General features: G+C 50.7%; 1 protein-coding gene and 1 non-coding gene across 3 annotated transcripts in view; both read right to left on the bottom strand.

Annotated features, from left to right (window-relative positions):
* Positions 1-5684: 5684 nt before the first annotated feature.
* Adamts14 (ADAM metallopeptidase with thrombospondin type 1 motif 14) overlaps positions 5685-25476 on the bottom strand; it is a 67468-nt gene continuing 47676 nt past the window's right edge. For both annotated transcript variants that reach the window (XM_075980173.1, XM_075980174.1), the window contains exons 12-22: positions 23711-23886; positions 20026-20159; positions 19575-19698; positions 18582-18662; positions 15649-15812; positions 13637-13805; positions 13102-13234; positions 11210-11417; positions 9963-10092; positions 9156-9266; positions 5685-7673 (exon numbers count right to left, since the gene is read on the bottom strand). In XM_075980173.1, coding sequence (XP_075836288.1) covers positions 7207-7673; positions 9156-9266; positions 9963-10092; positions 11210-11417; positions 13102-13234; positions 13637-13805; positions 15649-15812; positions 18582-18662; positions 19575-19698; positions 20026-20159; positions 23711-23886 — 1897 coding nt within the window. In that variant the 3' untranslated portion in view covers positions 5685-7206. The remainder of the gene's footprint in view (positions 7674-9155; positions 9267-9962; positions 10093-11209; positions 11418-13101; positions 13235-13636; positions 13806-15648; positions 15813-18581; positions 18663-19574; positions 19699-20025; positions 20160-23710; positions 23887-25476) is intronic.
* On the bottom strand, positions 21208-21313 carry LOC142855166 (U6 spliceosomal RNA). Its single transcript, XR_012911431.1, has one exon. It is a non-coding gene; the product is annotated as a U6 spliceosomal RNA (small nuclear RNA).

Here is a 25476-nt window from a genome sequence, read left to right as displayed (position 1 = left end):
AGATAGAGGCGGATGCTCATTGCAGCCAAGAAGCAGAGAGAACAGAATGGAGGCTGGGACAAGACAGAGCCTCCAAGGACATGCCCCCTCCATTGGGTGCCTCCCTCCAGCTAGTCCTCAAGTTCCCATCCCAACCCCAAAAGTTCCCATCGCCTCCCAACAGCTGGAATCCATCAATGGGTTAGTCCTGAGGTAGGAGCCTCTTGCAATTTAATCACTTGGAGTTGAAAAGGTTTAGCAATTTGCAGGTTCGGGGAGGGCGACTCTACCTGGCATGTCCACTCTCCTCTTCCAAGGTTTGCATAAAGCCCAGCTCTGTCCAACCAGAGCCTAGAGTCCTTTGGCACAGGACTGGTTAATGGGGGTAGTTAAGTACTGGGCCAAGCACAAGCTACTTGGGAAGATTTTGTGCTGAACGTCACAGGATGCTGTCTATCACTAGTCATCACCACTCCATGGAGACAAGTGCCGGACACATCTCACTGTCCCTGGTTCTCTCATATTCATTCCCACACATGAAGTGTTAAAATACCAAGTGTTGCTGGGTTGTTGCGGTGCGCGCCTTTAATCCCAGCAGCGCGTGCAAGGAGATCTCTGTGTTCAAGGCCAGCCTAATCTACGGGGCAAATTCCAGGGTGGCCAAGGCTACCCACAGACATCCTGTCTTAAAAAAACAAACAAAAACCAAAGACAAGTGCTAACAAGTGTTAACTTTTATGCTTACCATCTTCACCGTAAGAGCACAGCTCAGAAGCATCAAGAATGTTCTAACTGTTGGGGAATCTTCCTCATCCTCTCCCAGAGCAGTAAAACTGAACCTCTACTGCCATTAAGCAGGAACTCTTCTCCCTCCTCCAAGCCACTCCCAGCCCTGGTTCTTTGTTTTGTTTCCGACTGTTTGGCCGCGCCTTTGGAGCACCCGGAATTTCCTGACTGGCTTATTCCACCTAACAATGCTTTCAAGGTTCATTTACGTAGCATTTAGGTCAGGATTTCCTACCTTTTGGAGGCTAAATAATATTCCACCGCGTGGACAGATCACATATTTTGGGTTGGTGTTGGGGTGTGTGTACGCGCGCGAGAGCACACGCCCGTGCATGTGCGTGTGTGCGTGCGTGTTTGCGTGCGTGCGTGCGTGTGTGTGTTGCACTTGCTAGGAAACTGCTCTACTGCTGTGGAATATTATTTTAACTAGGCAAAGATGTGTTACATTTGTTTATGCTGCAGAGTAGTTAACTGTGTAAAGTTGTGTTACTTTTTTATGCTACATTTGTTTAATGATATGAAGATGTGTTGCATCTGGTTCACATTGCCTGCCTAAGGCACCTGTTGTTCTAATTAAAAGCTCCATATCCATAGCTAGGCAGAAGAGGGATAGATAGACAAGGCTGGCTGGCAGAGGGAATACATAGGAGGAGAAATCTAGGCTCGGGAGAAGAAGAGAATGAGGGGAAAGAAAGGGACATGCCTAGGGCAATAAGTCAGGCAACTGACAGACGGACAGATTTTTTTTTTTTTTTTTTGGTTTTTCGAGACAGGGTTTCTCTGTGGTTTTGGAGCCTGTCCTGGAACTAGCTCTTGTAGACCAGGCTGGTCTCGAACTCACAAAGATCCGCCTGCCTCTGCCTCCCGAGTGCTGGGATTAAAGGCGTGCGCCACCACCGCCTGGCCAGACAGACAGATTTGAGTAGCAGTGAAAGTAACTTATACAGAAGGAAAGAAAAGCAAAAAGCCCCAAGGCAAAAGGTAGATAAAGAGAAATCAGCACTTAATTAAAGTTAAAAGAGCTTTCCAGAAACAAGGCTAAGCCAGGCTGATTATTCAAAACTAGTAAGTCTCTGTGCCATGACTTGGGAGCAGTTGGTGGCCCCAAAGAAAAAGCCTGGTACACTCTTCCACTAAGTTACATTCTCTGTCCTGCCCCTGGACCACATTGTTGATGTATTTATTCCTCTGATATATGATGTTAGGCGGGTCCCACTTTTGCCTGTTGTTTTCTCTGGGGATAAGCATCACAAGGATAGCAGGCAGAGCGCTGTGAGTTTGAGGCCAGCCTGGTCTACAAGAGCTAGTCCAGTCCAAAGCCACAGGGAAACCCTGTCTCAAAAAACAAAACAAAACAAAACAAAAACCCAAACAACAACAACAACAAAAAAGAATTGGGTAGGGAGGGGGAGAGGATCTGGAAGGACTTGGAGGAGGGGAAGAATGTGAAATAGAAAAAAGGTAATGTAAATTAAAAGGTCCCACTTACTCTAAATAAAACAAAACGTTCCTCTGCATCACCTCAGTTCATCTATTCGGCTACCAGGGCATTCTGATCACACCTTGGAGAGTGCTGATGGGAAGAGATGGCGAAATAGTGCTACAATGAAAATAGTTCTGTGGACATACACAGGAATGTTCCAGTGCCTGGTTCTCCCACCCAGTTGGCTTGCTCAACAATCAGGCCCCTCCCCCGTTCCACTTCACTAGATGAGAAAGGGACAGAGAAACATTTTCATCAGTGACAGGGAAGTCTGTCCCACAGTCTGGCTTCAAAGCAGGACAAACAGGGAGCATAGCCTTGAACTCTTGATCTTTGTGTTTCCACATCCCCTGCGCTGAGACTACAGGTATGCAACCAAGCCTGGTTTCATCTTCAGTTCTTAAATATTTAATCTACACAGAACAATTAGGAGGTTGATACTCTTGTTAAAATTAGATAAGGCGCTTAAAGAAACAATGTGTAGGCTTGGGAGACTGCTGAATGACCTGGGTTTGGATACTCCGAACCCACAGAAAAGCTAGGCACATCAGTGTACATCTGTAACCCCGGCACTTCTGTCGAGATGGGTGAGAGAGACAGAAGATTATTTAGAAGCCTACGGGTCAGCTCTCCTGGTACACAATGCGGTAGAGCGCAAGGGACCCTGTCTCAAAAGAAGGCTAGAACTGACACCTGAGGTCTTCTGACCTCCACACACATGGGCATAATAATAGCCGTGATCTTACCATGAGGACTCAAAGATATAATCTATAGAAAGTGCTATACAGGATGCTGCTTTTAACAGGCATTAGTGGCCCATGCTTTTAATCAGCACACAAATCAAAAAACAACTCAAGCCCAGAGAGGGCTGAAGTGCTTGTTTTGAACATACACCACCAGACCTGAGTCTGTTCTGGACACTACAGGAGTGCCAGGTTCTTGTTCTTGGCAAAAGCTCTCAGGCAGTACACCCTTGTTTTCATGATTTGCCTGGAGTTCAAGAGCCCTACTTAGCTCTCTCACAGGCCCTGGCTGCCCACTCTGGAGTACTCTGACACCCCATGCTCAATGATCCTGCGCCAGCAGCCTCCAGGCTGGGAGAAGTTCCCAGGCTCTTTCCATGTCTCTTGGCCGCACCATTGCCCGGCGAGTGTCTAGCTCAATTGCCTCTTTTGCAGTAGCAAAGCCCGCTGGAAGGGAAGCTATGCCCGTAGTCACACAGTAGGAAGCTCAGTGACACCCCTGTTAGGCCTTTATTCATAGACCTGCTTTTCAGTTATGCTGTTTTCAAGGCGGTCAAGATAAATAAGTGTATTTCCCCTCCCCCCCCACCTCCCCAACCACTCCATCACTTTCTGATGTACGGTCTCTTGTATCCCAGGCTGGCCTCGAACTATATAGCATTGGATTTTAAGTTCTGGATTTTCCTGACTCCACTTGCCCAAGTGGTGGGATAAAAGGCACACACTACCACATCTCGATGATGTGATGATGAAGAGGGAACACAGGACTTCCTGCAGCCAAGATGGATTAGTTGGCTTCTCTGTTGCTCTTATAAAACACTCACCAAAAGCAGCTTGGGGCTGAAAGGGTTTATTTGGCTTACATGCCCTGGTCACGGTCATCTGAGGAAGTCAGAGGCAGAAACCATGGAGGAAAGTATTTTTTCTGGACTATTCAACTGGATTTCTTAGACCATCCAGAACCACCTGGCCAGGAGTGGAACTGTCCACAGTGGGCTGGGCCCTCTTATCATTAATCAAGAAACTGACCACACAGACATGCCCACAGGCCAATCTGATGGAGACCGTTCCTCAACCCAGATTCCTTTTGCCCAGAGATGTCTAAGTTTGCGTCAAGTTGACAGAAACTTGCCAAAAACGCTAGGTAAGAACATCTGAGCCATACCCCAGCCCACTCCCTGTTCATGTGTACAGATAGGCTGAGGGACCCCAGGAATGCTAGACCTGAGGACCCCTTGGCAAGGCCTCATGTCCAGCCTGGACTCCATGAGTCCCAAGGATATGTGGCAGCCCCAGGTTCCTGGGGCCCCTCTTCCTTGCTTGGGACACTGAAATCTAAATGCTGATTGAGCCAAGGTTTCTCGTGTTGTACAACATTTAGACAGATCCACTGGCCACTGCCCAGAGCAATTCAGGGTGAAAGTGCAGTGACGGGCTGGTAATGTCGGCTGTGAGCACAAGCTGGAACACAGCAGGGCGTGTTCTACGTGTCTCTCTGACCTGTTCAACAAGCCACACCACCGCCAGAGCTGGGGCCTCTAGCGCCATCTCCCTAGGCCAGTCCTCAAAGGCGTGCACTCCCAGGCCCCCCTGGCTGTCTACAGAGAGGCAGCTCCCAGAAGCAGCGTCAAGCATCCTGTCAAGCAGCGGAGATGGAGCTTGGCTGTGAAGCCTGCACTGTCTGCACAGGCATGGAAAAAGGCAGGCGCTCTAGGTTGGGGGGATGCTGTCCCACAAATGTCAGGGAAGAGCCAATGTAGTGATAGATTATTCATGTCTGACATAGACACAAAGAAAGACATGGATTGATTCTTCCATCTTCCCGCTTCCCCAATCTCAGCTCCTCTCTTTTTTTTAATTAATTAGTTAGTTAATTAATTATGTACACAGTGTTCTGCTTGCATTCCAGAAGAGGGCACCAGATCTCATTACAGATGGTTGTGAGCCACCATGTGGTTGCTGGGAATCGAACTCAGGACCTCTGGAAGAGCAGCCAGTGCTCTTAACCTCTGCACCACCTCTCCAGCCCCCATTCTCCTCTCTTGGCAGTGTTGGGGTTTAAACCCAGGGTCTCAGATATGCCAGGCAAGCATTTTACCAACAAGAAGGAGGTGAGGCATAGACTGGTTCTTTCTCCCCTCCCTTCCCCCACCTCTGCAGTACTGGGGACCCAGGGACTCTTGCATGCCAGTCAAGCACTCTGCCAACTGAGCTGTATCCAACCCAGTGGACTGGTACTTTAAAATCACACAGTGAGTTTCACATCAGCCCTTCTTGCCCAATAAGATGCCCCACAACCTTTCCTCCTGCTTGGCATCCAGCTTCTGCTTGGATCCTTTCAAGGAAGAACTGTTTCATCACCACCTTCCAAGGAAACCACCCTTTGCAGGGTTGCAAAGCTCTGATCCATTCAAATACTTTTCTTGCTGTGGGCCCCAAAGATATCGCCCAGCCATCTCCATCCTTTGTGTGGAGGCTTGCCCAAAGCCAGTCAGCTCCTTGATGGTCCTTCCTTGTTTGTTCCCACCTGCAATCATCTTACGACTGCTGGGCCCAGACCGCAGAGCGCTGGCTTCATTGTCCCCATCCTCTAAAACAGAAAGGAAACACACACACACACACACACACACACACACACACACACACAGCGCCACTTGTGAAGTCCAAAACAAAACACTGAGGGCAGTGTTAATAAATAGGTTATATTTTAAAAATCAGACTCTCCATGCTGGGGACTGACTCAGAGTAGCTCCAGCCGCCTGCAAAGGGGGCAGCAGTATGGGGATAGCACACAGAGTCCCTAGCACCCCTGCTCCCCACTGCTTGCAGGCCAGGGGCCTGAGGTTTTCCTTCCTCCATCTGAGGAAGGTGGACGGATAAGCACCTCTGCAGCACCTCTGCCACTGGCCCTGAAAGTGAGGATCTAGGCCATTTCCTGAGAACCAGAGGGCCGTGGAAGATGAGCTTGACTCCACGCATCCTCCCTACCCTAATCCAGGAGCAGCAGCTGGCATCCTGCCCAGGCCATCCACAGGGTCCATGTAAGTGGACTCTAGTCCTCGGCCTTGTGACTCCCCCACACCTGCCTGACCTTCTGAGAATCACACCCTCTATCCCAGCTGGAACCAGAAGGGAAGACCCCCAACTCCAGCAGGCTTTCAGCAGAGTGATGACTGAGGGGTACAGCCTGGGAAATGACATCTCTCTAGTACCTGGTGGTCACCTTTTTGCTGGACCTCCTTCAGGCCTTAGTGACGACTGAAGATGTTCTTCCTGGTCAAACCAGGGGTCAAGCCCCAGCTGAGAAACTCCTGGATGTTGAAGTTATGTATCCAGGCCTCCTTCTCTAGTGGCTTGGATGCAAGATTGGAAAGTCAGAGCCGGGCAGTGGTAGTGCACACCTTTAATCCCAGCACTCGGGAGGCAGAGGCAGGCGAATCCCTGTGAGTTCGAGGCCAGCCTGGTCTACAGAGCGAGTTCCAGGACAGCTAGGGCTACACAGGAAATCCTGTCTCAAAAAACAAAAAAGCAAAGCAGAACAAAATATTGGGAGCTCAGTCTACAGCCTGGAGTCACCAGCGGTGACATCTACAAGGACAGAGTGAGTCACAAAAGTGACTCCACAGCCACAAAGGTGAACTGATGTCTGTCTGGGATGTCTGTCCAGGAGTTATTAGTGGCCCTCAGCTGAGAAGAGCCAGGCCTGAGAAGAACGCCTCTCCCCTGGCCCACCCTGTGTCAGGGAAGCATCACCACCACTTCCATGCTAGCCTTTCCCTAGTCTGCCTTTGAGTAGCCCCACCTCCTCCAGTCCCCTTTGGCCTTTGGGGAGAGTGGGGCTGTGTAGGTCTCCCTGGTAGTCAGAAGTCATAGACAAGCAAGCATCTCTGTCGGGCCCGCTTCCCCCTCCCACCCTAACTCCCTCCCAGTGGCTGTGGGAAGGGACTTTACTGAGCCTGGAGGAACAGATCTTAGGAGCCACTTGAAAGTGGAGCCCAAGCCCTATTGGCTGAGGTATTTCTGGTTAGGGCAATCCCTGATCTCTCTCTTCCCCCAACCCTGTCAGGGGGTCAAGAGCGTCACAGCCCCAAACAGAACAAGACAGCAAATAATTTAAAAGGAGACCTGTGCTACTTCCTGTCCCCTGTGCTTGAGTCCTCTGAGCCAGGGTCACTGGACCACATGCAGAGTGTAAATGTGACCAGAGGGACGGGTTCAAGTCACTGGGGAGGTAGCAGGAAGGCTGGTGCCTCCATGTCCTGCTTCCTCCCTGGACGGTCCTTGATCCTCAGAGGCTGTCATGGCAGTTTGAGTCCAGCCCGAAGGTGGTGGGGTGGCAGAAGAATTGCCCTCAAATGTTGTAGGGCTTAGCATCTGGGGGGTGAAGGGGTGCTGAGTCCCTGAGGAGATCCTGTCCACCAGCCGTGGTAGCTGTGTGGGATGGCTTTGCCGATGGTCTTCCACTCTGGTTGGCCCCTTTGAGGACTCCACATCCTCCTTGGTGGCCTTGGGTTCTGGCAAGAGACTCCCAGGAGTGGAGAAGGTGGGTAGTGAGGTCACATTGGCACTGGGGCCTGAGGTGCAAGACTCACAGCACAGCCGGTGGTAGCCAGGGATGGAGCAATAGCGGCCCAGTACTTTCATCCGGCAGAAGATAGACCTGTCTCCCACACAGGGCTCCGCTGCACATACACCAACACAGAGAGATGCCCATCAGGAGGGGACACTATGACTTGCTCTGCCAGCAATCCTTTCTCCTCCTTCTGCCCTGGCTGGAATCGCTACATAACTCTTTCTAGAGGGGTCATAGCTCCACCCAAGAAGACAGAACCCTTTCATAGGGAAGAGAAACTAAAGTGCCCCCCACCCCAGCATCAGCATCACTGGGACCTTGGTGGTGAGGCTAGTTGTCAGGTTCTATGCAGACCTCTAGAGTACGGCAGCACTGTTTTAACAAATCCTCCAGTGCACGGGAAAACCCCGGGGCTGTGGCTCTGTCTGGGTCAACTATATAATCGGCTATACAGTTTTCATCAAGAAGCTCTATCTGGAGAGTCTGGGCCGGGGCCTGAAATTCTAGATCCAGCCAAGTGTGAGAACCCTGCTCTAGGAGGAAGCCTGAGCCCCTGCCTCTCCCTGCAGCCAATGACCAGGCTAAGGTCCAATGAGCTCATCTGTAACCAGGAGATCAGCATCCAGCCACTTGGGGTACAGGTGGAACATTAATCCCTTACCACTAAATCTCAACCAAGAACATTGAGGCCGAAGTGTTCTAAACTGCTGCTGGGACTGGTCCAGGCACAGCTCTTTAGAGAAAGTGTGATTGAGGGCAAGAGCTCCGATTTGTACTAATTGGAGCTCAAGACTGCTAGGATCAGGAGCCCGCTCTGAAGCGGGGACAGTGGAAGCCGGTGGCCTCTAGATGGCGCCAGAGCTCCAGAGCCAGAATCCGACCACCAGCTTCTGCTTTGAGGGATTTGCCCAGCCTTTTGGGGGGTTGGGGGAGCAGGGAGGTCAAAGGGTTGCACAAGGTCACACTCTTTAACTAGATTTGGGTTCTGTTCTTTGTACAACTTATCTTGCCAGACTCCAGTTGGAGGCCCTAGAGAGAGGACTCTGGTAACCTAGGAAGGGAGTGTAGCATCGCAGGGGCAAGCCAAGTCTTCATTCACAGCGACATGCCGGCAGGACCACAGGATGAGCTCACTGCTACCCCTGTGATGAGTTCACTGGAGTAGCAGAGGATGCTCACCCCATGGTTCATTCTCTCAGCTGCCCGGGAAAGAGTTCCTATCTAGGAAGGCAGACCCCAGAAGTGTGGACACAGACAGGATTCATAATTCAGAACCCTGGGGCATGCTTTACAGGTTTATAAAACAGGACACAGTCACAACAGTGGGACAGTACCTTGTCACCAAGCATGGCAATGTCTCTGCAGCAGAAGCCTATGTGATTTCTTTTTAGCCCAGATCAGGTTTGGCCACCATAGGAATAACAGCAAATTTACAACTCAAGGTGAATGGAATCACGGAAGAGGACACGGGCCAGAGCAGACCCTTCATGCTCTCTGAGGCCACCAGACAAGCATTAGGTCTGTTCCACTGTCACTAAACCCTGGGGTGCCTGAAAGGCTGGGGGAGTTGAGGGCCAGAGGCCATGCTTACTTGTTGAAGTCAGGTTCGTGGGAGTCAGGGGCCTGGATTGGGGTTCCTGGTGCCCCACTTTGGTCACAGGGTCCTGGACTGTGGCCTTCACTGTAGAGTTCTGGAGCCCTCCTGTGAACAGAAATGGAGATGTACTATACACAGCAGGTGGGCATCCCTTGTCCAGAATGCTTGGGACCAGAAGCACTCCAATTTTAACGATTTCTCCTGCAATATGGAATATTTGCCGACTTAATGAGAGCTCTTGGAGATGAGACCCAAATCTAAACATGGGTGCATCTGTTTCTTCTTTACTTCATTTCTTTATATGTTGTTGTTGTATGTACAAGGGTGGGTATGTATGTCCCATAGCATGTGCAGAGGTCAAAGGACAATTTGGAGAAGTCAGTTCTCTGCTTGGGCCATCAGGTTTAGTAGCAAGTGAGCCAAACTTTAACCACTGAGCCATCTTGCCGGCCCCACCTGGTTCTTACACATAAAGTGTGCAGTAATTTTGTACAATGTTTTAAATGCTTAGGGAATGGGATGCGGTTTGTGTATCAAAGTGGAAGAGCCTAGGAAGGTCTTTTTTTTCCTCCTCGAGGATGCTGGCTAACTGGGTATTATAGTCTGATCACAACATATCCTACACAGACAGGAATGCAATCTTCCATCTTTGGCAGCATGCCAGGGCTCCAAAAGTCCTGGATCAGAAAGCACTTTGGATTGGGATGCTCAACCTGTCTTTGGACTTAAGGGCCAGGATATGAGCTGTTGCAGGGTCATGGCCAGAAGACGGGGCTGGGCCTCCCCATCCCATCTACTCACCTCCACAGGCAGGCAGGCTGCAGACCTGCACAGTGTCCGGCTTGACCCCCTCGCACTGCCCGAGGGCACTGGAGCTGTTCCGGCACACCACCTGCCGTTGCTGGATGCCTTCTCCGCAGGTGGCAGAGCACTGTACAGGAGCAGGAAGGCCAAGAACCATACAATGCCAGGTGCAGGGTAGATAGGAGAGAGGGAAGAGGGGGCAGTAAACTCAGTGACAGAAAGGACCAAGAAGGCTGCTATGCGTTCCTTCATTTGACCAGATGGGTATGCAAGGTCTGTAGCCTCGCCAGGACCCTGCCATTGTCGGGTTCTCTGGAGCCAGTATGATGAACGCTACCCAAGCTTGGGACTCCTTATATCCTTCCACAATTTGAACTGTGAATGCATCTCAGGAGAGGGCTTCTGGGACCCCATTCTATCAACTGCAACCTGTGTTCACAGTCTCCTCTCCATGCCCCGTTTTCAACTATCTTATGTTTCATCCTGGCAGACTCCTCTGTTCTGACTTACCACATGACATAACCTGGAGCTTCTAGGAGCCTGGTTTGCGGCTATCGATGCCACCCACACACCTTCCTTGCATCTGACACAGTCCTGACTGATAAATGGACTTGGGGGCACTGTAGGGGCAGGGAAGGGTCACTGGGAAAGCCCTATCGCCCAACGTGACTGGGTCACTTCTAGGCACTGCATAGAATCTCCTAGCAGGACAGGGAAGAACTTGTTCTAGGGCATGTAACCGTTGATCAAGACACAAGTGTCAGAGAACCAAAGGGAACCAGGGAACACATGGCTCCTACTCCCTTGTGCCTGTCACACCCCCTGTGACCCTTGCAAGTCCAGCTGTGCTGTGTAACATCTGCCACTGGTTTGTTTGTCTGTCTTGCTCCCTCACTGGTCTGAAAGCTCCATGAGGGTAAGAGACCAGCCTGTCCAGGGACACTGGGCTTCCAGCCTTCCTTGAATAACATCTTCCATACAGCTGTTGCTCAATAAATATTTCTCGAACATAAGAATGTGCCTTAATTTGGTCATCTATGACATAGGGGCATGAAGCTTAGAGGAGGTGAAAATGGAGGCAGGAGTCTCCATGAAGAACCATCACACATGGCGTGCCTGAAGGTTGCTCTCCTTCCTTCTGAGAAATGTCAGACCAACTGTGGACCCAGAAACCCCTGGACTCCTCCCCACCCACACCCATTTCTGTCCCACATGCTTCCACCCACTCTGCCAGGACCACTCACCTGGGACCAGGCTCCTGTCCGCCACTGGGCTGGGCAGGGCACACGGAGGCACGGCCTCTTGGCCTCTGGCCGGTTACCTAGGCAAGCCTTGGCTGGCATGGCCTTGCGGGTGCCGTTGGAAAGGGGCAGTAGGCATTGCACCCCCCGGGTCTGCAGCCCCAGCTTCCCACAGCTCCGGCTGCAGGCACCCCACTCTTCTGTCACCCACCTGGAGACAGACAGGACAAAGGCAGAGGGAGGTGGAACCATAAGGACACTTCCCTTGGGGCTGCATCCCACAAGAGAAGACATGTGCTTCAGAATGCTGCTGCCTGGTTGGTTGGCCTCTGGGAATCTCTCTTGCTGTCTCCTTGGGTAAGGGGAAGGTACCTGTTTAAACCCTGGCCCCTCAGTTGTCCTTGGGCAGCTGTTAACTCCTCCAAGCCTCAGTTTCCCCATCTTTTCATCGGGATTGCTTTAGTCCTCCATAAAGAGTTCAGAGCTACCAGATGAAAGAACCATACTGGATGCTGAGACTCAAGGATGCCCCCAAACACACCAAAGCCACACTTTTTGTAGATTTTTCCCTTTGGTGGGGGCAAGGATTGCTCTCAGTACCCACAGGACTTCAGTCCCTATAGTTCTGAAGAGGGGAGTCTGCAGTCAGGGATGAGTTAGGTAGAGGGAAGGGGCCCAGACTCCTTGACTTTTAGCTAACTGGGGTGGGAGACGTGTTCTCAAAGCCAATCCTTTACTTTGAAGAATAAATCTTGCCAGGTATGGTGGCATATGCCTGTAATCTCAGCACTTGGGAGGCTGAAGCAGGAGGATGGCTGACAGTTGGAAGCTGGCCTGGGTTACAGAGTTTGCTCTCTCTCTCTCTCTCTCTCTCTCTCTCTCTCTCTCTCTCTCTCTCTCTCACACACACACACACACACACACACACACACACACACACCCCAGAGATGGGGGAGAGGAAGAGAGAGAATTAAAGAAGAGGGGAAGGAAAGGGAAGGGGGAAGCGGGGAGAAGAAAGAAAATCTCCCAACAAACCCTAAGATTGTTAGGGAAAAACCCACCCAGAATCTTAGAGAGTCAGTCCTGCATGCAGGCCTCACGATCATGATGTAGGAAGTCTTATGAATGACAGAAATAAATAATGGGGGGGGGGACACAGACAGAGGGGATGACACTATGACCCTTCCTGGTTGTGTACCAGGGGAATCACAGTAGACTAATATTGGCTATCAATTCTCATCCCAGCCCCAGATCACATGTCCAGCCCTGGAGAGCCCCCAGGTTCCACGGCACCCATTCAGGGGTTATTCCCAGGGAAGCAAGAATGTAAAGAAGACCCTCTGCAGTTTCCTACCAAGCAGCTACCCCCAGCTCTCTGGGAGTCCCCAGGCAGCACTGCCGCGGCCAAGAGTACAAACCTGGAGGTCTTAAGCCCAGCTCAAGTACCTCCCTTCATGCTCTTTTGAATCATGACCTTGGGCTCCAAATGCCTGTTCCTCAGGCTAGGGAATCTTAACCAGGGATTAGCCACACTGGGGGCTGGTCTCTCAGTGACCAAAGAGGGAGAAGGCAATAGACAGTATTCTTGCCCAGAGATAAGAGCCCCCTGCCTCACCAACAGAAAGCCCAGGTCCTATCAGTGAACGAACGCTAGCTGGGGCAAGGTGCTGCCATCCTCTTCCTGGCATTGGAGATTGGCAATGAAGAAACCCAACAGGGATGGCAGGCCATGGAGGGTGGCACAGGGCCTGCTGTGGGCTGTTGTGTGTCCCCTAAGAACCTGGCTGCAGGCTTTCTGTTTGAGGAAGTGCTAAGCGTAACAACTGCAGCTTCCTTCCATGTGGGCCAGGGTGGAGAGAGGCAGAGGCCAGACTTTGCTCCCCTGGAACACTCACGTGGGCTGGGGACACGGGTGCTGGTTACAACGCCGTCGGATAGGCTTGGGCCTCTTTTTGTGGTCACACAGGTGTCGCTGCACCATGTGGTGGTCCCGGCGGCGCCGACAGCCGTATTTAGTGAACTGGATTCCTGCAAAGATGGGGCTGCTGTGGGCCAGCTCGAGGCCTTCTGCTCCAGGCCTCCTGCCCTTTCTTGTCCTCAGGGGGACTTTCTAGAAAGTCTATTTCCTCCTTGTCCCAGTACTAAGTCCTATGCAAGTAACTTTATAGAGGGGCTCTTCCTGGCCTGTCAGCACTGGCTGAGAGAGTAGTGGCTTCGCATAGCTGAACAGACAACCTGCCCTGCAGCCTGCTCCCGCAAGCCCCAACTCCACCCAATGCTCTGCTCAGAATGGCCTCTAGGCATGGAAGATCAGTGAGAAACTGAGTCAAGAGAAGTTGACCCATCAAATGGAGGCACATCTTCCTGACAGCTCCCTAGAATCTCTGGTCTATTCTCCCCTACCCCCGCCACTCCCACAACAGCTGATACCTCCTCCACAAGCCTTGCTGCAAGGAGACCAGCTCTTGAGAGCCCACTCATAGGTGTCTGTCTCTTCCAGGAGCACATTATTGCTCCCAATGAGGGGCAGCAGGTCCTCGTGGATGACGTACTTGTAGGCCAGGCTACCTCGGGGTTTACCTTCCACTGGGGGGAGCACCTGAGGGGAGACAAGAAGGAGGCAGCACAAGGCCAGAGGCAGAAGCAGGGCCGATGGGGTCCAAGGGGGTCAAAAATATGTTGGGGACTGGGCAGAGGGCCTGGGACATGCCACGATGGCACTGTAGCCCACAAACACTCCATGAGGGAATCTGATCACAGATTGACGTGGGAGAACACACCCACTGCCTGAAACAGAAGCAGCCACTGCCCACAGCCACGGGATTCCATAGCGCTTTTGGGTTTGTAATTGAGACATAACTAACACCATTAATCCAGTGACTGTTAGTACCTGATTGGGACAGGCGGGACAGTCACAAACTTTCACTGCCCATAGCACCTGCTATGTTCCAAACCCAAGAGCAGCCAGTACCAGGCCATGAGCCATTTTCTCTTCCATAGACCTACATCCTAAGTCTTTGGCATCTAAACTGTCTGACTTAACCAGGCTGCCAGTGAGCAACCTTTTAAACCTTCCCTCTTTCCTCTTCCTCCCACCCCACTTCTTAGGTCTCACATTGCCCACATTAGCCTTGAACTCATGTAGAATGGGATGACTTTGAACTTCTGATCACAGGGGTGAACCTCTAGGCCGTGTGCATAGGATGGAAGCTGGGGCTTCATGCACTCTAGCAAGCATTCTACCAGCTGAGTTACCTCTCTCCCATCTTCCTCTCTCCCTTTTCACTTCCACAAGGACTCGTGTAGCCCACCTCCCAAGTGCTGAGATTATAGGCATGTGCTACCATGTCTGGTTATTTTTACTTCTTACATTTTCTTTTGAATTATATTTATTATTTGGGGGGCAGGACTGGGGAAGGGGTGAATGCTGTGAGTATGGAGGCCAGAGGACGAGTTGGGGAAGTGGGTTCTCCCCCTCTGCCATATGAACTCTGGAAACTGAGCTCAGGTCATGAGGCTTGGCATTGGCACCAAGTGCCCTGAAGCAGGAACCATCTTGATGCCCCCCCTTCTTCTGGACAGTGTGTCCTTTAATGCATCAATGTCTCCAGGTTGGTGATGTCTAATGTGTTACGTCTATTCCTTTTGTCGCTTATCTCGTTACTGAAGAACAGAAGGTCATGAAAACTTACCCATTTCCTTCTAAGAGTTACAGGCTACCATTCGTACACTTAGGTCTTTCGTCTGTTTTGCGTTACTTGTATATGGCACTAAGTAGAGGTCTGGCTTCAGCCTTTTACACCTGAAAATCGTGCTGTCTCAGCATCCTTTGTTGAGACTATTCACACTCCCTCGACCCGCCTCGGTACCCAGAGCAGACATCAGCTGGCTCCAGGCACACAGGTGGCCACAAATACGAGGTGAACGGGAAGGATGTGTTAGATGGATTCTTACACCAACAGCCTCAGAATTTGCCCCCCAGAGCACAGCGTGACCACTGAGGGCAACACCAGGAACAAAGCCCATCCAAGGCCTCTGTTGTCGGCTCAGGCCGATGGCACGGGGGAAAAGCTCTTGTTGGCCAATCTGCTGAATTACCAATTCCTGCTCCATGAGGCCTGGTCTAGGAATAGGAAAGGGGGTATAGGCAGCAATGGACGGCAGTTAGGATAATGGCCCTATTCCTTTCTCAGAGGCTGGCACTGCCATGGTCCAAACCACCTGAAGCCTCACACATGTTGCCAGGCAACAATGCACAGGGATGCTGAGGGGAGCTGTGAGAACACAGGCACTGGCCCTGACTTCACAGGGCTAGCCTTCCACCAGACCCCGTTTCTCATGCCATGAAATTGGGAGCATGTAACGGCTGCATCTGGCCTCCCACACACCTGGGAAAGCGGACACAAAGGACAGGAAAGGCCACTGCAGGCAAGAAGGCTCACCAGGACGGCGATGGCTTCCGGCAGGGGCCCGCTGGTCTTAAGGCTGTCCTTGGTCTCCTCCGCAGCGTGCTCCCACTCCAGTCCCAGTGCAGTGAAGGTTCTGCTAGAGGCTTCCTTGCCCTTAGGGTTGAGGATGAAGCTTCCGGTCACATGGTTCTTCACCGCTGGCCAGGGAGAGGGGCAAGGTTTTCTATTGCCCTCTACAGAGGCCCCTGACTGACAGTCACAGCTTTCCCAGGAGGCCCCTCCTTAGGTTGCTTCTCTACTTAGCTCCCTGAGCGCCCCCATCAGGGCCACCCAAGAGCCCTCTGCAAACCTGTCCTTCCACTGGGTCCAGATGTCCACCACTGACCCTTCATCAGCAGCTGGCTTCTTCCACACTGACTAATGGCCACCTACAGTTATGACTCCGTTTAACCCTTTTCAAAAAGCCCAGCCCTTAGAGATGTCCCTGTAGGATCTAAAGCAAAGCACAGAGCACAGGAGAGCAAGCTGTCCCCGTGCAGCCTCAGTTTTACCTTCTATATAAAGTGAAACTAGTCGGGCGGCGGTGGCGCATGCCTTTAATCCCAGCACTCGGGAGGCAGAGGCAGGCGGATCTCTGTGAGTTCGAGGCCAGCCTGGTCTATAAGAGCTAGTTTTAGGATAGGCACCAAAAGCTACAGAGAAACACTGTCTCGAAAAACATAAATAAATAAGTAGATAGATAGATAGATAGATAGATAGATAGATAGATAGATAGATAGATGTGAAACTAATGGCCGTAGCCAGCACACAGGGTTGCTTGCCCAGATAGACCTTAAACACACACACACACCCTCCCAGGCAATGAAAGGGACTCATGTATATAACAGCCTCGACTACCTTTGATGTGCACCAGTTGCTGCCCCTGTGGTCACAGAACTGACAATGGCATGATGCTGGTGCTGGGAGACCAGGACCCAGGATAGTTCTGTCTTATCTGTCCTCCAAGGGTGACTAAGAACCCAGAGAAGGCCCTGAATTGACCCCAGGCCTCAGTTTCTCTGTGGCTACTGTGTGGATGCGGTATGGCCTTTCAGGTGCCCTCAAAGCTGGAAGAGTGGGAACCACCACAGCTGTGCTAGAAAGAGACACAGCTCCAGGAAGCTTGACGTTTCTCATGTTACCGATAATAATCTAAAATGATAACTGGAAACATTTTTATGATAGCTAAGCTTACCAAGAAACATCCCATTTCACGTAAGTGTTTGTGATGTATAAATTGGAAGTAGTAGGACTTGGTAGCCTAACAGGCTGGAAAGGCCTCTGTGACATATCATGGTGATAGTGTAGCCTACATATCCTCCACAAGGGGGTCTGAGCACAGACAGACATTGGAAAACACAGCCATCCCCTGAAGCAGAAGCAGCCACTGTCCACAGCGGACAGGCTGGGTTCCAATCTGCCCTCTTGGGTTTGTCATTGAGACGCAAGCCACACCGTGTAATTCGCCCTATTAAAGTGTGCAACCCAGTGATTGTTTGGCACATCTAATCATCATCACTGTGCAATCCCAGAATACTTTCACCACCGCAAAAGAACCCTAGTGCACATGCTCATTCATTGCACCGCCCGCCCCCTGGCCCAACCGCCATGGATCTGTGTGATGTCTTCAGAGAGGAATCTCTTTTGGACATGCTTATTTTTTTGACTGCCAATTGGGTTTCAGTAAAGACAAAACCAAACCAAACAATAAAAACATCTTTCATATCGCATTAATGTCTTAACATAAGCTTTTAAAATTGAAAAAAAAATGTTTATTTATTTTTATTGGTGAGAGGAGCATATGCCATGGCCTAAGAGTGAGGGGGGGAGGGTCAAAGGACAACTTTGTGGGCTCAATTTTCTGCTATCTTTGTGTGGTTTTCAGGGATCAAACTGTGGTCACTCAGTTTATGTGACAAGAGCCTTTATCTGTGGACCCATCTGGATGGCTCTTAACTTGAATGTCTATTTTACTTTATTTTGAAATAGAGTCTCACTATGTACCCATGGCTAGCCTGAATTTGCTATGTGAACCAGCCTAGCCTTGAACTCGCAGAGATCCTTTTATTTCTGTTTTCTGAATATTGGGATAAAAGGTGTGCACCACTACCACCACTAAGTCTGGCCTTGACTTTTTAAGTTCAGTCTGTTTGGAGATTCTAATTTGTTGTGTGTATGTGTGTGTGTGTGTGTGTGTGTGTGTGTGTTAGTACGTACATGTACATGTTTTTTCATGCATGTACATGTTTGTATACGTGTATATATGCAGGTATGTGTGTGGTTATAATGTGGAAGCCAGGGATCTTTGTCACAGTCTTCCTTAGTCACTACCTTAATTATCTATTTCCTCATTTTTGAGACCCTGCTACTGCAGATGTTCATGGAGCAGACATCCAGTAAACAGTCCCAGATTTGCTTGTTGGGGTTGGTCATAGCTCAGCCAACTGTCAATACTATCTCCACACTTCCTAGACCAAGTAGCCCCCAACTGGCCCACCAGTTGCCAGTGTTTGCCTGTTTGGGTTCAGGCAACAGTAGAAGAACCACCCAGCCAAGCCACTCATGACCACAGAACTGAGATCCCGTAAGAACTGCTTTTAACCCTTATATTCTGGGTAGTTTACCAGGAAGCAAGAGCTGCCTGAGCCCTTATACAAACACGACTTTTTTTTTTTGAAGTCATCTGCTCACATAAGAAATTTGAACAGTTGTTGCTCCTAGTGGGAAGAGACTGGTCCTGAGGGTTGGTTGTATTTGCTAAACTCCCCTTTAGGCCTTCGGGAATTTGAGTCTGGGACAGTTCATCCATTCAGCATAAATTTAGGAATTAGGAAGAGTTGCCTGCCTTTATCTAAGTGTGGGAGGCCCCACCTGCTCTCTGGGACCCGCCCTTTCCCCCCTCCCCCTCTCCCCCCCACAGCACTCACCAATGCGGTGGGGCATCTTCTCCAGCAACTCAATCTGAATGTGCCTGGCACCTGCTGGGATCTGCACCTGCTTGAGAGCCGCTGCCACCCAAGGGCATCCAGGAAAGGAAAGAGAGTCCTGAGAGGGTGGCTCCCTGCTCAGCACCCCACCCACCTCACCCCACGCCACTAGGAAAACTAGAACTTCTCAGTCATAGAACCCTTCAGAACACAAAAACACCCTTGGGTGGAAACTGGGGTTGGGACCATCACAAGAAGGTCAGGGGGGCACATGAGATGCGGTGGCTCCAAGTGTCCTCTAAGGGTCCTCCCACGTGCACTGATGTCCGCGTGTGTAAGTTGTGTTTATTTCTCATTCTTGGCCTCCTTTTCTGCTTTCTTTTCTGACCTCTGCTTTCCCTCTTTCCTTCCTAAGCTACTGTGGGGATTTAGACAAAATCAGCCGTGAAGGTCCTACAGGGCTGATTCAAAGCTTGGGAACAAGTCTTTCATGGTCACCAACCTTCCCCCGCTTCACAGGGTGAGGCAAAGCTGTACACTCCCCCAAGGGGACCAGACTCACTCCACACAGGAGTCTAAAGGAGGACTTGTCCTCTTCCACAGCGAGTTTGGTAAGGATGGAGGTGGAAATGAAAGAACTCAAGGTACCAGAAACTCAAAGCAGAAAATGTCCCAGACTTTGTTTTTAAAATGAGAACAGGAAATGAGTGACTCAGTCATGGCCGAGCCATTAATACAGTCTGACCCCCCCTTGGTCCTATCAAAGGCCCAGGGTCAAAGAGATGGCTGGGCACATGTCTTCCCATGTTATCTACCCCTTTCCCAAAAGAACTTTTTGAGCTCCTGGGCTCTGCCTATGCTAGCATGCCAGAAGAGAAGGGACCAACCACGGGCGGTTCTGAGACGGTCTGCAGACAGGTTCCAGAACCCTCTCCTCCCCAGCACTGGTCAAGGAGAAGCACACCCCCCCCACACACACCCAGCTGGGCTTACCTGCCTGCTTGGAGGCCTTCCCCAGTGTCCCCTTCACAGTCCTGCAGTGAGAGTTGTCCCCACCACAGACTCCGCACTTGTCATCCGCCTTCATGGATCCCACTTCTTTGTCACAACCAAAGGGCTGGGGGTGGAGGTGAGGTCAGTGGAAAGAGGCTCCCCTGCCTCCACCTATCAGGTCCCCTGGCTCCCTCCTGAGACTCCTGGCCCTGGCCAAAGGGGGAACCCTAGAACATGGGAACTCCCCAAAATTCTCCCTGTGACCCAGGTAAAGAATTACCCAGTGTGGTGATTAATGAGTCTCAAATTGCCTTTCTTCCCTAACTGTGTAGGGCAGAAAGGGACCCCCTCTGCAGCTGTCCTAGCTGTCCTTAAGTGTGGCAGGTGAGCAAACCCATCATCCTGGGAACCAAAAGGTGGCAGAGCATAGACAGCTTGCAGGGGTACCCACCACGCACTCGCCGCGTGCACAGACACTATAGGGGTCCCGATAGCTGCAGCGCGTTCCATCGTGGACTACTTGGTTCATAAATACCACATCTCCTGTGTCTGCAGACTGGCAAATGAGCTCACACTTCTGGGCGTCTGTGAGGAGAGAGACACTGCTAAGCACCACTGGGTCGACAGAAAGTAGGAGGGTTCAGGATGTTACCAGCGTGTGATCTAGCCAAGAAGTCAGGGGCCAGCTCTGGGCAGGGATGGGAGCTCTGTCTGGGGGACGGGTTTAAGAGCCTTGCTGTGGCATTTATGGATTGGTCTCATAACCAGAGACGAATGTCTTGAGCCTTTTTGAGCCTCAGTTCCCTTATTTTCATGATTGCCAGTCAGTAAAATGTACTATCAGTTTGCTGAGAAAAATCTATTGACAAACCACCAATTGTAAGCCAATACCTACAGCTAGAGAAACAGCTCAGTGGTTAAGAATACTTGCTGCTCTTCCAGCAGACCTGCATTCAATTCTCAGCACCTAGGATAGGCTGCTAACAACCAACTGCAACTCCAGTTCCAGGGGATCATCTGGTGTCTGTGGGCACCTGTATACACATTCGCTCTCACAAGTGTATGCACACACAATTAAAAATAAATCATATATATATATCATATATATTAACCTAGCAGATGCTCACTGGCTACCAGATCCTCCCAAAGCCCTTTCATACTTTGAGAAACAATAGTAAATGCCTGTCACAATGACTTGATTCATCTCATTTCAACATCCGAGTGAGGAAGGTTCTAGTGGGATAGGACATACACTTATTTTTTTAGTGACCCAGTGAGTTTAATTAGGGTCATTTACACAAACATCGGTGAGGGTTACTTAGAGGAGCATGGGCAACTTACAGCTGCCACCACCACCTCACCCCACTAGAAGACAACCTTAGTGTTTGCTCAGGAGCCAACCACTTTGGGTTTGTAGGTATGTATGTATGTGTGTGTGTGTTGCATGCACGTGTATGAATGTATAAGCATATGGAAGCCAGAGATGGACATCAGATATCTCCCTCAGTTGCTCACCATCTAGTATTTTGAGACAGAGTCTCTCATTGAACCCGAAGTCCACTGATTTGGCTGGGATCAGTCTCCCTGCCCATCCGCACCAGTACTGGGGTTATACATATGTGCCACGGTGCCCAGCCTTTGTGTGGGCCTTGTTGTTGTTGTTATCTTTTATTTTAGGAGCCCTGCTAATCCTCTCTGTATTGTTCTAATTTCAGTATATGTGCTGTCGAAGCGAGCACCCTGCCTTGTTTTTTGAGACAGGGTCTCTCATGGGATCTGGAATGTGCCAATCAGTCTAAGTTGGCTGGCTAGTAAACCCCAGGGACTCAGTTTTTCTATCTCCCTAGTGTTAGAATTACAAATATATGCCATCATTCCTAGATTTATCTTTTAAAAAAATATTTAAAGAGTTATTTTTAAATTTGTATGTGTATGGGTATTTTGTCTGCACATATATATGTGTGCCATGTGTGTGCAGTGCCCATGGAGGCCAGAAGAGGGCATCAGATCTCCCTAGAATTGGAGTTACAGATTGATGTTAGCCACCAGTGGTGTAGGGAATCAAACCTGGGTTCTCTGGAAGAGCAGTCGGTATTCTTAAACTCTGAGCCATCTCTCCAGCCCCAGACTTACCTTTTTAACGTGGAGTCATTCAACTTCACGCATTTGCAGAACAAACACTTTACCAACTAAGCTATGTTCTCATCTCCCTTCCCCAACCCCAAGGAGTACTGGGAATCAAACCGAGGGTCTCATGCATGCTAGGCAAGTGTTCTACCACTGAGCCTCACCCCAGGCCAGGTTCTACGGCACAGAGGAAACATGGGACCAGAGGCTAAATCATTTTGCTTAAGGCCACACATGGAATGGCTCAGCCAAGTCTCTAACTGCAAAGTCACTTGGATCTTGCTTTGGCTCTGCAGCCTGGCCAGGCACACCAGTAGGAGAACTGTATGTCCCAAAGTAAAAAATGTTCCCTTCTTTCTCCCAGCTGACAATGTCCTAAAAAGGAAGTTGCAGAGAACACATAAACACTAGCTATGTTTCTTAGAAAAAGTGAGGTTGGGGGCTTAGCTCACTTCCTGGAATTGGTCTAAGTTCTGGGAAGGCCTGCGGTCCAGCTGTTCCTCGACCTTCTTGCCCTTCCTGCCCAGGCCTCTCTGCTTAGCTCCCTTCCCAGTGACCTGCAGCCCATCCCGAAACCCTCCTAAAGAGTCCAGCCAGCGTCTGCTCCTCTCTCCAAGCTCCCAAGACACTGTCACTCCTTGTCTCCCTCACACAGGACTCCAGTATGGAGTCACGACAGCTAAGACCACTTAGAGAACCTGCTTGGGAGTCAGATTCCCAATGAGGTCTGAGTCTGAGAGCTTTACCTCCAGGTGAGAAGCAGGGTCCTTGCAGTGGGCCCAGCAGGCAGGTGTCTGGGCATCTGCTAGAGGCAAAAGAGTGGTGAGCTCCCCAGAGTGGGAGGCATCCAAGCAGAAGGAAGTCCCTGCCCACTCCTTCAAGGGCAATGCTGAGAAGTCTGGGACTCTGAAGTCCCTTGCAACCTGAGGAATCTCCCATAAGCCCGAATCCAGGAGTTCAGGATGGTGATGCCAACTGGGGCTTGGGAAGCCACTGTTCTCACAGAAGCTGCCTGGGATCCAAGAGGTGGGAATCACGGCACCTGCAAAGCCCTTCCAGCCTCCGGCCTGAAGATCCAGGCAACCTGGCCATTCCTGGTTTAAGGCTGCAGCAGGAGCTCTCACCGGGCATGCATGCAAAGACTGGGGGTTGGTTTCAGTGTGATCCTAGCATCATGCCCTCCGAATCCTAAGGTCTCCATCTATTCTAGGGCAGCCTGGGGTGGGGGAACATGAGGATCCCTCAGGTTCCCACCCTCCTGCTTTTCAAATGACCTTCAGTAATGGCTAAATGAATGCTTTACCTATGACACCTCGAAGCCTAGCCTGCAGTGATAGAAGCTCTTCTGGACACAGTACTATGTCCATGGGGGCGTGACGAGAGCCCAGGGGCCACACAGTAGGTTTCCCAAGACTTGGAGACAAACTCCAGGAAGTAAACTAAGTCTTTGCTTTTCTCTCCCTCCTTCCCTCCCTCCCTCCTTTCCTTCTCCTTCTCTCCCCCCCCCTAATTTTTTGAGATAATAGTGTCTCACTATGTATCTTTGGCTGGTTTAGAATTCACTGTATAGACCAGGCTGGCATTCAACTCACAGAGACCCACCTGCCTCTGCCTCCTGAGCGCTAAGATTAAAGGTGTGCACCACCACATCTGGGTAACTTTTTCTTCAATGTTCTCTGTCATCTCTTTCCTAGGGCAGATGCCTTTTTATACAGGTAATGAAAAATATCTGAAAGCCATCCAGCTCTGTGACCAGCTATCAGCATTCCTGGAGAGGGGGCCCCTTCCCCAAGTTGCTTGCCTTGAAAGCATACACACCAGGGATGGTTGGCCTCAATGATGATGGTGGCTCTAGAAGTACAGGGCACACAAGACACTCAGGCAAACCCAAAGGACTTGGGTGCGTCTGCCCACCAGCTCCCTGTGGCACCCCCAGGTCCCTGTACCTCGTCAGGTGGGAGAACAGGAGCCGGCACATGCTTAGAGCTGGGCAGAGCGGGGCCACTCACCATCTTCAGGCTCGTAGGGCAGCCAGCTGTGCTTGGCATTCTGGTGGATGTAGTAGGAGTTGCGCTTGGCACACTGCTGGGCCCGGAAGTCCTCGTAGGGCCCAGGACAGTCGTCACTGTTGCAGATCTGGTACTCAAACATGGATCCTGAGCATGGGCGGCCTCCATAGGCTGGACTGCAGTGGCGGAGAGACCAGGTGACCTGGCTGTCTGGGAAGGCTGGGAAGAGGGGAGCTTCCTACATGACACTGCGACACTCAGTCCTATGGTAGCCGTGGGAGACCTCCACTGACTTATCCACTCTGTAGTGACCAGTGTTGGGTCTGCTGAACTCAGGGCCTTCTGAGCCGACTTTCTCCTTTCTTTACTTTCTGAGACAGGGTCTCATATAACTCAGGCTGGCCTTGGACTACATAGCTGAAGCTGGCTTGGACCTTTGGATCTTCTAGCCTCCACCTGCAGAGTATTGGGAGGTATTTGCCATCATATCCAATTTCTATGATGGCAGGGATTGAACCCAGGGCTGCACGCTAGGCAAGCACTCCACCAAGGGAGCTACAGCCCTAGCCTCTCCAGACCCTCTTTCTCCTGGACTATTTCACTTGCAAGAATAGAGCTAGCTCCTATCTCCCTGGCGGGGGGGGGGGCAGAATGACAGACAGATACAGGGACTGGCTAGCCCTCCCTACCAGTCAGCCATTAGTCCTGCTTATTCTTCAAACCCCTCCAGTCCTTACTGCAGACTGTGTCAAGGACGAGGAGTTCTCCACATCCACTTTGTCTCATAGCATAATAAAGTAAGGAACAGCCCAAGAGACTTGGGTTTTGAACCAAAAGAGCTGACATCCTAGTCCCGACCCTGTGGCCTTGGGTCAGTCACTTGGCCATGCTATGCCTTGATTTCTCCCTTGTAATGTGGGGCTAGCCTAACTCACCTCCTGCTGTGAAACAACAGAGTAGCAATCAGACACTCTTCCCCATTAGGTCAAGAGGATTAGAAAAGACTATCAATACTGGAGCTGGCAAGACGCTCGGTGGTTAAGAATACTGGCTCCTCTTGCAAGTTCAGTTCCCAGCATCCACATGGCAATTCACAACTGTCTGTAACTCCAGTTCTCAGAGATCTGATGCCCTCTTCTGGCCTCTTCGGGCACTGCAAACACACAGTGCCCATACATAGACGCAGGCAAAACACATAAAATAAAAGTAAATCTTTTTAAAAAAGACTATTCAGCCAGGTGTGGTAGCACACACCTTTAATCCCCAGCACTTGGGAGGTGGAGGCCAGCCTGGTCTACATAGTGAGTTCTAGGCCAGCCAAAGTTACCAAAGTGAGGTCCTATCTCAAACAAAACAAAACAAAATAAAGAAAGAAAAACCCATCAGTATAAAGTATCCATTTATAGGATGAACAGTTCCCTGCTCGGAGACACTAGGAGAACTCCAGGCTTACCACTTGAGTACATAGCATCCTGCACAGTGTTGAGAACGCTTCCAAACAACACCAGCTGTTGCCTCTGGAGCATTTAACCCACACTCTGGTGCTGAGCACACATATTATTCCATTTAAGGCGCATATAACAAAAAGCTATTACCACAGGAAGTTTACTAAACGGTAGCTGTGATGCGTTGCTGGCACATGCAAGGTGGTTTATCAGAGTAGGCACCACTATGCCTTCCTGCCTCCTTGGCTGCGGCGACTCCCAGAGAGGAAAATTACAAGAAAGTCCATGCCGATGGTCATTCGTGCAGCGTGGTTAGCAAAG

The sequence above is a fragment of the Microtus pennsylvanicus genome, chromosome 7 (assembly GCF_037038515.1).
Source record: "Microtus pennsylvanicus isolate mMicPen1 chromosome 7, mMicPen1.hap1, whole genome shotgun sequence".
NCBI lineage: Eukaryota > Metazoa > Chordata > Mammalia > Rodentia > Cricetidae > Microtus > Microtus pennsylvanicus.
This window is presented reverse-complemented; position numbering and strand designations above follow the sequence as displayed.